This window comes from Sinohyriopsis cumingii, chromosome 4 (assembly GCF_028554795.1).
Source record: "Sinohyriopsis cumingii isolate HCF-2022 chromosome 4, ASM2855479v2, whole genome shotgun sequence".
Lineage (NCBI taxonomy): Eukaryota > Metazoa > Mollusca > Bivalvia > Unionida > Unionidae > Sinohyriopsis > Sinohyriopsis cumingii.
In genome coordinates, this window is record NC_142964.1 from 54,472,945 (window position 1) to 54,487,887 (window position 14,943).

Below are 14,943 nucleotides of genomic sequence, written 5' to 3' on the forward strand. Positions count from 1 at the left end.
CTCTTGACTTGAATCAGAATTTTCTTAATATAGTCCATTTTTTATATCATCTCTGATTTGGTTTTTTAAAAATGGTCTGCCAGTCCCATTCTGCAACGACACTTGTAAATTATTTGTTCCATATATTAGTTAGCACATGACTCTTGTAAAGAGTTTTCTGATTGGTCAAAGGTTTAAATTCATCCAGTGAATCTTTGTGTAATGGAAACTGATGGCAATGGAAAGAAGAAGCAGAGAGTATGACACAAAAAGTTTAGATAAGGGTTTAAAAAACCTATGGCAGTGGGAATGGCTGGAGCAAAATGTTGATGGAAATTTAGTTGGTCAGTCTGCAAGAAAGATCTAAATTACGGTAATCGCAGTTGGAAGAGTTTGGAACAGCACCTAAAAAAGAAGCTGCATGCAGAAAAATCGAAGCTCAGAAGGCATCTGGAAAAAGTGCAGTTAATTACTATAAGAAGAAAGATTTCTTGCATGAGAGAACATATGTAGCCCTCTGTAAGAATATGCCCACTGCCTGTCACCAATACAAGCACCAGCTTGAAATGAAAAAGGCTCTCATTGAGAAGGAAAAGAAACAATTGCACATTGAGCCAAAAAAGTCACTGGTGACAAAAAGGAAGGCTAAATAAATCTTTGCCAAAGCTGCAAAAAGAGCTCAACTGGCATATCAACAGGTTTTGTCCATTGGAGAAAAAGACAAGTGAATGATTGGGATTATTTGTATATAGTTGATGTACTTGGGTGATTAATTTACAGATTTGTTATGAAAAGAGAGAAGTATAATATATTTGCTGAAATACTGACAAATTATTATGACTTAATTACGATGTGAACACTGACATGCACATGAAATAACTTCAGCATCGATAGTATTGGAGAACAAATTCATGTGACTATAAATATTGTGAAATTATTGAAGTGAAGTTGAACATTTTTGGTAAGTTTATTAGTTTTTCAAATGATTATTTTGGTTTATTTTATGATCATAAGTTCCACCAGGAGCAATTTTTTATGAGTGTCAAATGTTTTATATATAGTAAAACAGTGCAAAAGATTGGCAAACAAGTTAAAGAATAATGCATGAATGAAGAGATTGATGCAGTAATCTTTGTATATAATGAAGTACGTGGAACATGAAAATTTACCTCGTGTATTAATCTCGACACATAAAATTATGAATATTGACAGGGTTCCCATCATCCCAGTGAATGGATGTTTTTTATGTGTTTTCTTGAAATATCTCCTACTACATGAAAAGTTTAATATTCAGGATTCATGACAAAGTTACCATGGTGTGCCCTTGGGCTAATCAATTTGCTTCCATGTGCCTTTCCACTAAATACCTACTTGCGTTGCTGTTGTGCAAAACATCAAAAACTAAACAAAACAAAACATTTAGTTTAGTTTATACATTTTTATATTTTTATTTGCAGAATGTATCCTGTCGATTCAGTGTTAACATCATTGTGAAAAATAAGTTCTGTAAATATTGTGATGATCTCTATTACTAGTTGTTTAAAATGACTTTTGTAGGAAGATGTGGACAGTTTTATGAAGCAGATGGAGGAACCAGCTGAAACGGTCTTGAAGAAGATAGATGAACAACATAATAAATACAAGTTCATGGAATACAACCTGAATACTAAGAAAGCCAGGTACTCCATCAGTTGTGGCTATGTGCCATACCATAACATGCCAGAGTCATCAGTATTTGCTTACCATAACATGCCAGAGTCATCTGTATTTGCTTATATTAGGATGCCCCTATAAAATTTACAGTGCATCTCATTTCAGATGTAAACCCTGATTTGGTCCTTTGTACAATAATAGATCTTAGTCAGTGCTGTTTGTTCTACTTCTCACGTCAGAAATTTTTACCCTGGTCCATGGTTCCTTCACACAACAACTGATCTCCCTCATTACTTTTGGTCTGCTTTTAATTTGAAGTGAACACTGTAGTCCATGATCATGGGGTCCATTATTCAGAAACCAATCTGGGTGTTCTGCATCTCAAGAATGCAGTACAGACCCTGATAGCAGAGCCCATTTTGCATTAACATGTATGCATCTATGGTGTTTGTTCTCATTTTCATTTTAACTGTGCGATGTAGTCCCTGACTCAGGAGTCCATTATGCATTAACATATTTTGGTCTGTATTATACATGGGAAATGATGGTAAATATTGCTATGGTGTGATACCAAGAATAAAGGAGTATAATTTCTAATTAGAATATAACAAAGCATGAAGTCCTCAGATCCTCCCGTCATTAGACCTTAGTACAATAATCTGAGTACAATGTAAGTTTAACCATGCTGGGAGTTATCAACGTGATATTGATGGAAGACATCAGATGTTGTATCTAGGCTCAGGTTTAGTACATCTGTATAACAACGAGAAAGAGAGTCTATTTCCAAAATTGAATACATTAGCAAATAATATGAAAAGGTTGGCATTAAAAAATTGCTTGTATTTATCATGTTTTCATTTTTATGAACAGTAAAAGAAAACATGAAATTGCAAAAAGAAAAAATGAACGTGCAGAAAAAAAACAAAATTACAAGAAGACTTTTCAAGATATGCTAGGAAGCCCCTCTTCATTAGGTTGCTGTAACCTATTGTTTTCCTAATATCATGATTAGTGTTCATTTTCACATCTATGGTAGTATTTTAAGTTGTACTGATATATATATATATATATATATATATATATATATATATATATATATATATATATATATATATACAAACCTGCATCCAAAGAAAAGAATTTTCAACAAAATATTGTTAATAACATTACCTGTTGCTATTCCATAGCTTACATTTCCAAGATGGAAGCTACCCTCCTCTGTAAAGTAAAAATTCTATCTTTTCATTGAGATGGAAGGTATGCAGTAGCCATCATCAGTTTTATAGACACATTTAGTAGCCATCATCCATTTTATGGACACATTTAGTAGCCATCATCCATTTTATGGACACCTTTAGTAGCAGTCATTCATTTTATGGATGCCATTAGTAGCAGTCATTCATTTTATGGACACCTTTTGCAGCCATCATCCATTTTATGGACACCATTAGTAGCAGTCATTCATTTTATGGACACCTTTTGCAGCCATCATCCATTTTATGGACACCATTAGTAGCAGTCATTCATTTTATGGACACCTTTTGCAGCCATCATCCATTTTATGGACACATTTAGTAGCCATCACCCAAATATACAAATCTAGCCACCCGACTGAAGTTGATGCTACCATCCAAGGTGTAGAGAGGTGCATTTCTGATGTGAAATCATGGATGACTTGTAACAAGCTGCAGATGAATGATGATAAAACTGAGGCCATTCTGATCACAACAAAAAGACTTTCTCATTCACATCCTTTACCTCAAACAATAAATATCAGCAACGCCAACATTAAATTCACACAATCAGTACAAAACCTAGGTGTTACTCTGGACAGTACTCTCACATTGCACCAACATGTCATGAACATATGCAAGGCTGCATATCTTGAGCTGAGATGCATCAGCTCAATTCGCAAATATCTTTCAGTTGATGCCACTGAAATACTTGTGTGTTCATTAGTACTTTGAAGACTGGACTATTGTAACTCAATTCTGTCTGGTTCGTCTAAATATCTACTCCAGAAACTTCAAAAAGTTCAAAACACAGCTGCCTGGATTATACTTAGAGTACCACGATCAGAGCACACCTCCCCACTGCTCTGTACCCTACACTGGCTATCCATTCGATCCAGAATCAAAAGTAAAATTTGTTCTCTGTGCTATGTTTCTCTGTCGGACTCTAGTCCAACATACCTATCCGACCTCACCCATGTGTACACACCAACAAGATACTTACGCTTCTCTTCTGACAATCGTATACTCATTATTCCCACTATGAAAACAAAGTCATATGGACAGCGTTCTTTTGCATACCAGGACCCAGCAACGTGGAATGAATTGCCCACTGAACTTAGACACAAAGATACAGTGATCACATTCAAGAGGGCTCTCAAAACTCACTTATTTCGACTGCAAGAACAAACTTAAGACCTAACAATGTTTCCTACCTGAAATATTCTCAGCATGTTTTTTATTTTTTAATGTTTTTCTAATTTTATTTTGTTTGTTTTTGTAATAATATTATTATGTTTTTTATCTTATAGGTGTTGTCTAATGTTGTAAAGTGCTTAGAGCTTCTAAAGATTAGGCGCTATACAAAGTCCTCATTATTATTATTATTATTATTATTTTATGGACACCATTAGTAATAGTCATTCATTTTATGGACACCTTTTGCAACCATCATTCATTTTATGGACACAATTAGTAGCTATCATCCATTTTATGGATACTGTTTGCATCAGTTCGGGTCAAAAATACTCCTCAGAAATATTGCTGTCTCTTGTATCTGATATCAAAATGTGGTTTTCCTTCATTGCATATTTGGTTGCAATATTGGGGAGAGAGAGAGAGAGAGCTTTAGGCATTTGGTTTTCCTTTTTCGGCAGTGCTATTACCCTTTCAGTATGGGAATTGGATAATCTATAATCGTGTCCAATTCAGTTGGAATTATTTTTCTGGACCATTGGTCACTGCCATCTGACCTCTGTTCACATGGATTCAAGTCTCTGGCTTGGCCAATGTGGGTGTGTGAGAAAGCTTGTGAGTAGCTTCCCATGGGTTGGTGATTTTTACCATTGCTTCCAGTTGTCTTTTCTGCACTAATTATACTGGCCGCTTCGTATTGCCAACAGTGTGCTTAAAAGTGGTGTTCAGCCAACAACAGCAACAACAACATCTGCATGGTTTATCATACCTGTTTTATTAAAGTGAGACAGAGTTTTCTTGACTTTGTGAAGGTGAAAATTATTGGGTTTGGTCAAAAAAATGGGGGCTTCCAGTTCTCTGGCTTAAGGAATTTTCAGCCTGTTTGTCAATGCTTTTCACACTCAGGTGAGCATTAAACATAAAAAAATGGAATATATTGTACAAATGTCCCTTTTACTATCAGAATTAGTAAGAGGTTAGTGATAGGACTGGTCGGCCTGGTGTCAGGATATTGTGACTGGGTGTGACAACATGCTACATGTCTGTGGCATGATGCCTCAATGCTAGACATCACTATTAACTGCCACACTGTAGACATTGCAAATTTTATGACTGAAAAATTGTTTAAAAAAACCAAATCTTGCACACACACACACACAGAAATTGTATACAGATAAGCATTAAGGCAATATTTATATTTTTGTGATGGATATCAGGAGTATCACGGTTCTGGAGCATTAATGATAAATGAGAGCACATTTGGATGACTTTGTTGCACAGTTGTTGTCCAGTATTCTTGTCTTGTTTCACCATTTTATTAGATCTGGCAAACAGATAATGGATCTTCTATCCACTGATTTTGTATGCAGTTTTTATTATTGACTTACAGCAGCTGTTAATTTTGCATTGTCATCCTTTCTCCATTTCAGATTAAAGGCACAGATTCCAGATATTAAAACATCATTAGATATTGTAAAACATCTCCAATCTAGAAAGGTATGTCTATTTTTCATTGTTACTTAAAAGAATTGGGGATATTGTGATGCCTTCTATCTATCCATTCAGCCATCTTTACATTGCCATATCATTAATAGACTGTCATTATCCACAATTTACAGTACTAATAAGGCATGTAAAGCTTCCTCTTAGACTGGGGTGATTTTAAATGTTCACATATGGTATAAATGTAGCCACATAAAAACAGGTCACAAGCCAAATGTGGGCTGTAGGTTGCATAAGGCAGGTATTAATCACAGTTGCCTCCCTTAGGTGCATCAGCTTATCTGAGATGTAGTCTGAAATTAACTTACACTAATGTCAGTTATTTTGACATCTTTAAATATTTATTGACATTCCATTGCATGTACCATCATTGGAAGAATATGCATGCTGTATAAATTTAAACTTATACTTTAAAATTGTGGGTCACTTTTTTGCATGGGGTACATTAAGATATAATCATGGGGAATCATTATGGCAAGCCATTAAATTTGCTCCTGTCTGGTATTTGTGATGTGCTCAGCATTTGCATGAATACATGCCAGCAGTAGCATCTTCATCACAAAATGTCATCTGTCTAGGATGTTGGTTCATCTTGGATACTGTTTGGACATATTTTGTCAGAAAGAGTAAAATGCTTTTATGGAAAATGTCACTTGTCTGTCAGTCATATGCTTGTACTTCTATGTATCCAGAATCTTCATCACAAAATGCCACTTGTCTGTCGGTCAAATGCTTGTACTTCTATGGATCCAGCATCTTCATCACAAAATGCCACTTGTCTGTCAATCATATGCTTGTACTTACATGGATCCAGCATCTTCATTACAAAATGCCACTTGTCTGTCAGTCATATGCTTGTACTTCTATGGATCCAGTATCTTCATCACAAAATGCCACATGTCTGTCAGTCATATGCTTGTACTTCTATGGATCTAGCATCTTCATCACAAAATGTCACATGTCTGTCAGTCATATGCTTGGCAGTTGTAATTCTATTGATCTGCGCTAACAGCATCTTCATCACAAAATGTCACATGTCTGTCAGTCATATGCTTGGCAGTTGTACTTCTATTGATCTGCGCTAACATCATCTTCATCACAAAATGCCACATGTCCAGCATTTTAGTTTCATGGATATTGCTTGGATGTTGTTGTCAGAAAGAGTAAACTGCTTTTATGGAAGGTGCCACTTCTATCCCAGTACTGCACCAAAATACTAAAAGATGTTTACTGCAGTCATGTGGAAATAAGTTGAGGTAAATATATTTGTAATTTACACAAGTAGATTTACATAAGATGCAAATATACTCATACATTGAAAACCAAATTATGGCATTTTAAAAAAATATTTTTTTTACAGTGTCAGTAAAATGAACACAAAAACAGTAGACCTTTATTTTATTCACAGAAAATAATTATAACTTTCAGTATTTGCCTCTGCTAAAAACATGATTTTAAATTAATGGTCTTAGGTGGGCTTGGTTTTCATACTGTCCTGTCATATTGTCATTCAGAGAAAGAAAGTCAGTTTTGTATTTACCTTGGGAATTTTATCGCAGTTTCTTTTCTCTCTCATCCTAACAGGAATCATTGGATGCAATGGAGACCAGATTTCTGCTGTCAGACCAGGTTCATGCCAAGGCTAAAATTCCTCCTACAGATAAAGTGTGTTTATGGCTAGGTGTAAGTATCACACATCTAACGGTCACTTTTCTCAATAAAATCCACACTAATTGGCCATAGTTTCATCTGCCATCTCTCTGAAACATTTGTCAGTTAGTGATAGTTTTATCTGCCATCTCAATGAAACCTACATCAATTAGTGATAGTTTTGTCTGCCATCTCACTGAAACCTATGTCAGTTAGTGATAGTTTTATCTGCCATCTCACTGAAACCTACATCAATTATTGATAGTTTTATCTGCCATCTCAATGAAACCTACATCAATTAGTGATAGCTTTAACTGCCATCTCAATGAAACCTACATCAGTTAGTGATAGTTTTATCTGCCATCTCAATGAAACCTACATCAATTAGTGATAGTTTTATCTGCCATCTCACTAAAACCTACATCAGTTAGTGATAGTTTTATCTGCCATCTCAATGAAACCTACATCAATTAGTGATAGTTTTATCTGCCATCTCACTGAAACCTACATCAATTAGTGATAGTTTTATCTGCCATCTCAGTGAAGCCTACATCAATTAGTGATAGTTTTATCTGCCATCTCACTGAAACATACATCAATTAGTGATAGTTTTATCTGCCATCTCACTGAAACCTACATCAATTAGTGAAGTTTTATCTGCCATCTCAATGAAACCTACATCAATTAGTGATAGTTTTATCTGCCATCTCACTGAAACCTATGTCAATTAGTGAAGTTTTATCTGCCATCTCAATGAAACCTACATCAATTAGTGATAGTTTTATCTGCCATCTCACTGAAACCTACATCAATTAGTGAAGTTTTATTTGCCATCTCAGTGAAACCTACATCAATTAGTGATAGTTTTATCTGCCATCTCAAGGAAACCTACATCAGTTAGTGATAGTTTTACCTGCCATCTCACTGAAACCTACATCAGTTAGTGATAGTTTTATCTGCCATCTCACTGAAACCTACATCAATTAGTGAAGTTTTATCTGCCATCTCAATGAAACCTACATCAATTAGTGATAGTTTTATCTGCCATCTCACTGAAACCTACATCAATTATTGATAGTTTTATCTGCCATCTCAATGAAACCTACATCAATTAGTGATAGTTTTAACTGCCATCTCACTGAAACCTACATCAATTAGTGATAGTTTTATCTGCCATCTCAATGAAACCTACATCAATTAGTGATAGCTTTAACTGCCATCTCACTGAAACCTACATCAGTTAGTGATAGTTTTATCTGCCATCTCAATGAAACCTACATCAATTAGTGATAGTTTTATCTGCCATCTCACTGAAACCTACATCAATTAGTGATAGTTTTATCTGCCATCTCAATGAAGCCTACATCAATTAGTGATAGTTTTATCTGCCATCTCACTGAAACCTACATCAATTAGTGATAGTTTTGTCTGCCATCTCACTGAAACCTACATCAATTAGTGAAGTTTTATCTGCCATCTCAATGAAACCTACATCAATTAGTGATAGTTTTATCTGCCATCTCACTGAAACCTATGTCAATTAGTGAAGTTTTATCTGCCATCTCAATGAAACCTACATCAATTAGTGATAGTTTTATCTGCCATCTCACTGAAACCTACATCAATTAGTGAAGTTTTATTTGCCATCTCAGTGAAACCTACATCAATTAGTGATAGTTTTATCTGCCATCTCAAGGAAACCTACATCAGTTAGTGATAGTTTTACCTGCCATCTCACTGAAACCTACATCAGTTAGTGATAGTTTTATCTGCCATCTCACTGAAACCTACATCAATTAGTGAAGTTTTATCTGCCATCTCAATGAAACCTACATCAATTAGTGATAGTTTTATCTGCCATCTCACTGAAACCTACATCAATTAGTGATAGTTTTATCTGCCATCTCACTGAAACCTACATCAATTAGTGAAGTTTTATCTGCCATCTCACTGAAACCTACATCAATTAGTGAAGTTTTATCTGCCATCTCAATGAAACCTACATCAATTAGTGATAGTTTTATCTGCCATCTCACTGAAACCTACATCAATTATTGATAGTTTTATCTGCCATCTCAATGAAACCTACATCAATTAGTGATAGTTTTAACTGCCATCTCACTGAAACCTACATCAATTAGTGATAGTTTTATCTGCCATCTCAATGAAACCTACATCAATTAGTGATAGCTTTAACTGCCATCTCACTGAAACCTACATCAGTTAGTGATAGTTTTATCTGCCATCTCAATGAAACCTACATCAATTAGTGATAGTTTTATCTGCCATCTCACTGAAACCTACATCAATTAGTGATAGTTTTATCTGCCATCTCAATGAAGCCTACATCAATTAGTGATAGTTTTATCTGCCATCTCACTGAAACCTACATCAATTAGTGATAGTTTTGTCTGCCATCTCACTGAAACCTACATCAATTAGTGAAGTTTTATCTGCCATCTCAATGAAACCTACATCAATTAGTGATAGTTTTATCTGCCATCTCACTGAAACCTATGTCAATTAGTGAAGTTTTATCTGCCATCTCAATGAAACCTACATCAATTAGTGATAGTTTTATCTGCCATCTCACTGAAACCTACATCAATTAGTGAAGTTTTATTTGCCATCTCAGTGAAACCTACATCAATTAGTGATAGTTTTATCTGCCATCTCAAGGAAACCTACATCAGTTAGTGATAGTTTTACCTGCCATCTCACTGAAACCTACATCAGTTAGTGATAGTTTTATCTGCCATCTCACTGAAACCTACATCAATTAGTGAAGTTTTATCTGCCATCTCAATGAAACCTACATCAATTAGTGATAGTTTTATCTGCCATCTCACTGAAACCTACATCAATTAGTGATAGTTTTATCTGCCATCTCACTGAAACCTACATCAATTAGTGAAGTTTTATCTGCCATCTCACTGAAACCTACATCAATTAGTGATAGTTTTATCTGCCATCTCACTGAAACCTATATCAATTAGCCTAGTTCTCTATGCATCTGGTTATAATTAGATTCTTGTATATAAAGAAATATCCATTGGATCATCATACTGTCATCAAGATTTGTTTCAAGACCAGATTTTCAATTATCAGACTTGGTGAGAAGTCCCAGCAACTCCTTGATAAAATTTCGCAGTGTATTCAGGCCTTTTTACACAGGTGGTCTCTAAAGCAGGTTTGCCTTTCAGAGTTGGTTCTTGAGCAAATACCATGCAATGAGTACCATTAATTTATTATTATTTTTGTTCATTTATTTTCTTCTCAAACAGTCAGCATAATTTCCTATTTAAAGAATTCACAGTATAAATTTATCATTAATTTGTTGATTTCTTCAAGTTTTTTTTATGGTTTAAGGTGGTAACTATCATAGCTGATTGTATATTAAGTTGGAAAACTGTTCCCAGCATGTATTTATTATTAAATGTGTGCAATGTTTTTATTGTTAGTCCTGTTCTTGCAGAATTGGGTTTAGCATTTCTTGAAAATTTGGAACCAGGATAATATTTTATGTGAAATATTTAATTGTAGCTTTGGTCCGTTCTCTTTTTCTTGGATTGAAAAGAGCAACTTATTAATTAAATTCCTGTTAGCATTTTAATCACAGATGTTACACATTGAGCAAGACCTTCTCCCCCCTAAGACTGCCATTTTACCCTTAAATTAAGTAAATTAACATATCTTGACAGTGTATCCCCAAGTGGTATCAGAACTGGGGGTCAGATGAAAAATCTGGGGGAAATTGCAACTTGCACAACTCTCTCTCTCTCTCTCTAAAAATGCAAATAAACCAACACTCACAATTAACAAACAAATGCACTGTCCATACAAAGACTAGTTTTATTAGTTCATTTTCCTTTAAGTTTAAATTCATACTGTTTACAGTCTTCTTTAGTCTCTTTATAATCTTTTTGTAGCAATATTATAGACCAACACATTACATATATATAAGCCAATACCAAAACCCAAATAAATATTTTGAACCAAATGGCAGTTAATTTACTGCCTGCCATAAAATGTGTACTGTCATCAGTTTTATTGTACTTCATTCTAGAACAAATTTATCCAAAAAATGAAAAGGCTACTTATTCATCTTCTTTTTAGTAAGTTAAACATTTAAATCTTTCTCTTACTGCAGCACAGTGACAAACCAACACAATCTGCAATGACCCCCCCCCACTTTGTAATCCAAATAATGCATTTGTCTCTGCAAGCAAGATTTCGTTGTTTTGAAAGAATGCTTTGGGTGATGATGTGTTCTCCAAATATCTTGTGGCAAACATGAGATTGTTTAAAATTCTTAAACCCTGTCACGAAAGGATTATTCGCTTTTGCAGTCTTTGCAATCCCAATCCCAATGGATGTGCTGTATTCCAGTCATTTTCTCCATTTAAAGTTAGATCCACAGTTAATCTGCTTCTTTCACTTCTTTGGTTAGTGATTCTGAGTGCATGCCGTTTTCATCTGAGATCACTTTCTAGTGCAGCAAGGATTATGGTTAAATGTCTGGACAGTATCTTGCTGAGCTCGATGAAATTCTTGTGAGACCTTGCGAGATATGGGGCAGCTACTCTGTAAATACAATGCCAAGGCGCCCCCCCCCGCAACCGGCCACACTGCATGTTACAGTAAAATAGATAAATAAAATGTTCATTTGATAATAAAATGGAAGAAACTAACCTTGTACTGTTATCATCTATTCCCTTTTTTGGTCGACATTAGCATTTATTAAAGGAAAAATATATCCACGAACTCCATATAAGTAGCGCACGCATGCATAGTGTTATCGCTTTCGTCAGACAAAACAACATATTGTCATTGATGTGAATATTGAGAAGCGAATCATGCTTGGCTGTCCTCTATGGTTTAAATGTCATGAGAATGAAAACTGGATCCTGCAAAATCACATACGAATGAGAGAATGAGAATTATCAACCCGATTGCTCGGAAGCACCTGCCATTCATGCATGACATGGTGTGAGGTACAAAATAACAAAGAGTGTGTTATATCCAGGGTAACAATGTGACAATTATCTCACAAACCAAAATCATTATTAGAAATACATTCAATGTGAGTACAAATAACAATCTTTTTGATTCCATGGGTTACAAAAAGTATTATTAAAGCAAGTTAATACTGTGTATCCTATTTACATTGAAGAACTCAAAACCCATTTGTATCAGTTATGACTACAGATGGCATATAAATGAAAGCCCAGGTGTTGAATAAACACACCTTGTAATAAACTCATTGTTTGAACTTACCACTAGGATATCAAATACAAGGTTAATTTATTACAAAACAAGCCAACCCCGGAAGCAGACTTTGGATTCCTTTTAGTGTGAAGATTTTTTAATAACTATACATATGTATACCAAGTCAGCTGATATGGGAAGCCATCTTTGATTTCTTTCTATTGGTTTTCACTAAGATTTTGAAAATAAATAGAAACAATGGAACACTTTGAAACTATAACTTCTCGGACATTAACACAAAAATTGATTCCTCGCAGTCATTGTTATCATGTACATAGCATATATAAAGGGGAATAAAAATAAACCACATTATAGATCTCTGCTATTATGGATAAGTTTGTAGTGTTATATTCAAGTAGTGAAGAGGCCTTGCCTCGTGCATGGAAAGAAAATCCGTTGCCTAAAGCTTCACCTAAGAGGCCTGTAGGTCGACCAAAAAAGTGTACTATTGAGGAGAGGTGTGATGTAAAGGAAATGAACCAGCTGCAAAAAAGACATGAAATTGGAGACCCCAGTCAGGAAGGAGATGATGCCTACGAAAATGATAATGTCAAGCGAGGGCATTACAAGCATTTTACATTAAAGCAAAAAGAGGAAGTTGTAAATTACTCAAAATTGCATGGAATTCGAGTAACAGCAGGACATTTAAAAATCCCCAAATCAACCATTGCAAATTAGACAAAAATAGATTTTTCTCAGCAGCTGAATGAATGGGGACATTTAGCAAGGAGTGGGAGACTAGTACCATATGGCAATGAGTTAGATGGAAAAATTGCAAAGTGGGTTCTCATCCAACGCGATCTGCAGATCCATGTTAGTGTGGACACTATATGCACTTATGCCAAGGAATTTGTATCAAGTGAACATCCAGAAATTGAGTTTCAAGCCAGTAGGAACTGGGCAACAGTTTTAAAGTGACACAACCTCGTGCTTCATTCACGGACAACGATGGCCCAGCGTGTCCCAGAAGATTTGAAGGAGAAAATATAATTATTCCACAAATTCTTAAAGGCAAGAAGAGAAGAAGACGATTTCAAAGACAAGATGATAATTAACATGGATGAAATTCCTATGTACTTTGATCTTATTCCCGGACAAACTGTCGAAAATAAAGGTGTTAAAAGTGTGAGAATTCGCACGACTGGTGCAGATAAAAAGTATCTAGACTTAGTGCTTGCAGTTTCCGCTGCAGGAGATGTGTTGCCGTCAATGATAATTTTTTTGTGGTGTGAGGGAGCTAATAGATATTCAGGCACTGAAAGGATGGATTGTACATGTATAGGAGAAGGGTTGGGTTTCATGAGGAGGTGATGCTGCAGTGGATTAAAGAGATATGTCTCAAATATACAGGAAAGGAATGATCTTTTTTAGTGATGGATTCATTCCGGACACATATTACATATGCTGTAAAACAGGCTTTGAGAAGGGGTAACACGGTGCCTGCAGTTATTCTGGGTGGATACACCTCCAAGCTACAGTCACTAGATGTCAGTGTAAATACACCGATCAAGTCCGACATGAGGAAAAACTGGACAATTTTTTTTTTGTAAAGCTGGAGAGGGCCTTTCCAAGGAAGATGACAACACATCTCATATTAAGAATGCAGATAAACAAACAGTTGTGGACTGGATTGTGAAAGCATTCAAATCGCTTCGGGACAAGCCAGTTCTGATCCAAAAATCATTTAAAGTTTGTGGTATTAACAATAACTTGAATGTATATGAGGACAATATCATAAGAGATACTGAATGTGATGGCAGCAACAGTGAAGAGGACGAATTTGATGGATTTGGGCGTGAGGAGATTGAGTGGGCAATTAAGAATGTGGACAGATTGAAGGATTTAAATTAAATATATTAGTGGCATTCAAGTTTGTTCAGCAGTACTTGGATTATGTCAGATATCACTGCTGTGTAAATAAAAGATGTTTGGTTTCAGAATTAGTATGTTTATCAATAACTCTGTACCGTCACTATCTACCGGTATCTCTCTCTTTCTCTGAATATATTTTTACGTAATTACAGTGAATAGTTTATACTGTGCTCATTATTTTGCCAAAATAAGTCATCTAACGAGCACGAATGGCAAATTGTTCTTAGCAAATTTGCATCTAGGAAGAAAAGTGTAAACAAACAACACTCATAGCGTTTTTTTTTTTTGAAGTTTTCTTTAATGAAATTTATGTTTGAGTGCATTTTCCAACATGTAATTTTCAAATGATTTAAAAGGTGTCCCACAATTTGCGACTCAGAAAAAAACTATTTATCCCAGAACATACGGTGCACCAAAAAATTACTTTTAAAATAAATTTATGGTGTCCCAACAAATACGGTGTCCCAACATATACAGTAAATACAGTACAGTGTGATTGTCTGTTCATTTTTCTTGGATGACAGTGCATTTTGCAAAAACAGATTTATACAGAATTGAAAACACAAATTTACAATAATTTCAACATATCTGA

At 35.2% G+C, this 14,943-nt stretch overlaps 1 protein-coding gene across 1 annotated transcript in view; it reads left to right on the forward strand.

Moving 5' to 3' along the window:
- LOC149801186 (prefoldin subunit 3-like) overlaps nucleotides 1–14,943 on the forward strand; it is a 39,660-nt gene that overhangs the window by 13,919 nt on the left and 10,798 nt on the right. Inside the window, exons 2-4 of the mRNA XM_089955219.1 lie at nucleotides 1,537–1,658; nucleotides 5,489–5,555; nucleotides 7,146–7,244. Coding sequence (XP_089811345.1) covers nucleotides 1,537–1,658; nucleotides 5,489–5,555; nucleotides 7,146–7,244 — 288 coding nt within the window. The remainder of the gene's footprint in view (nucleotides 1–1,536; nucleotides 1,659–5,488; nucleotides 5,556–7,145; nucleotides 7,245–14,943) is intronic.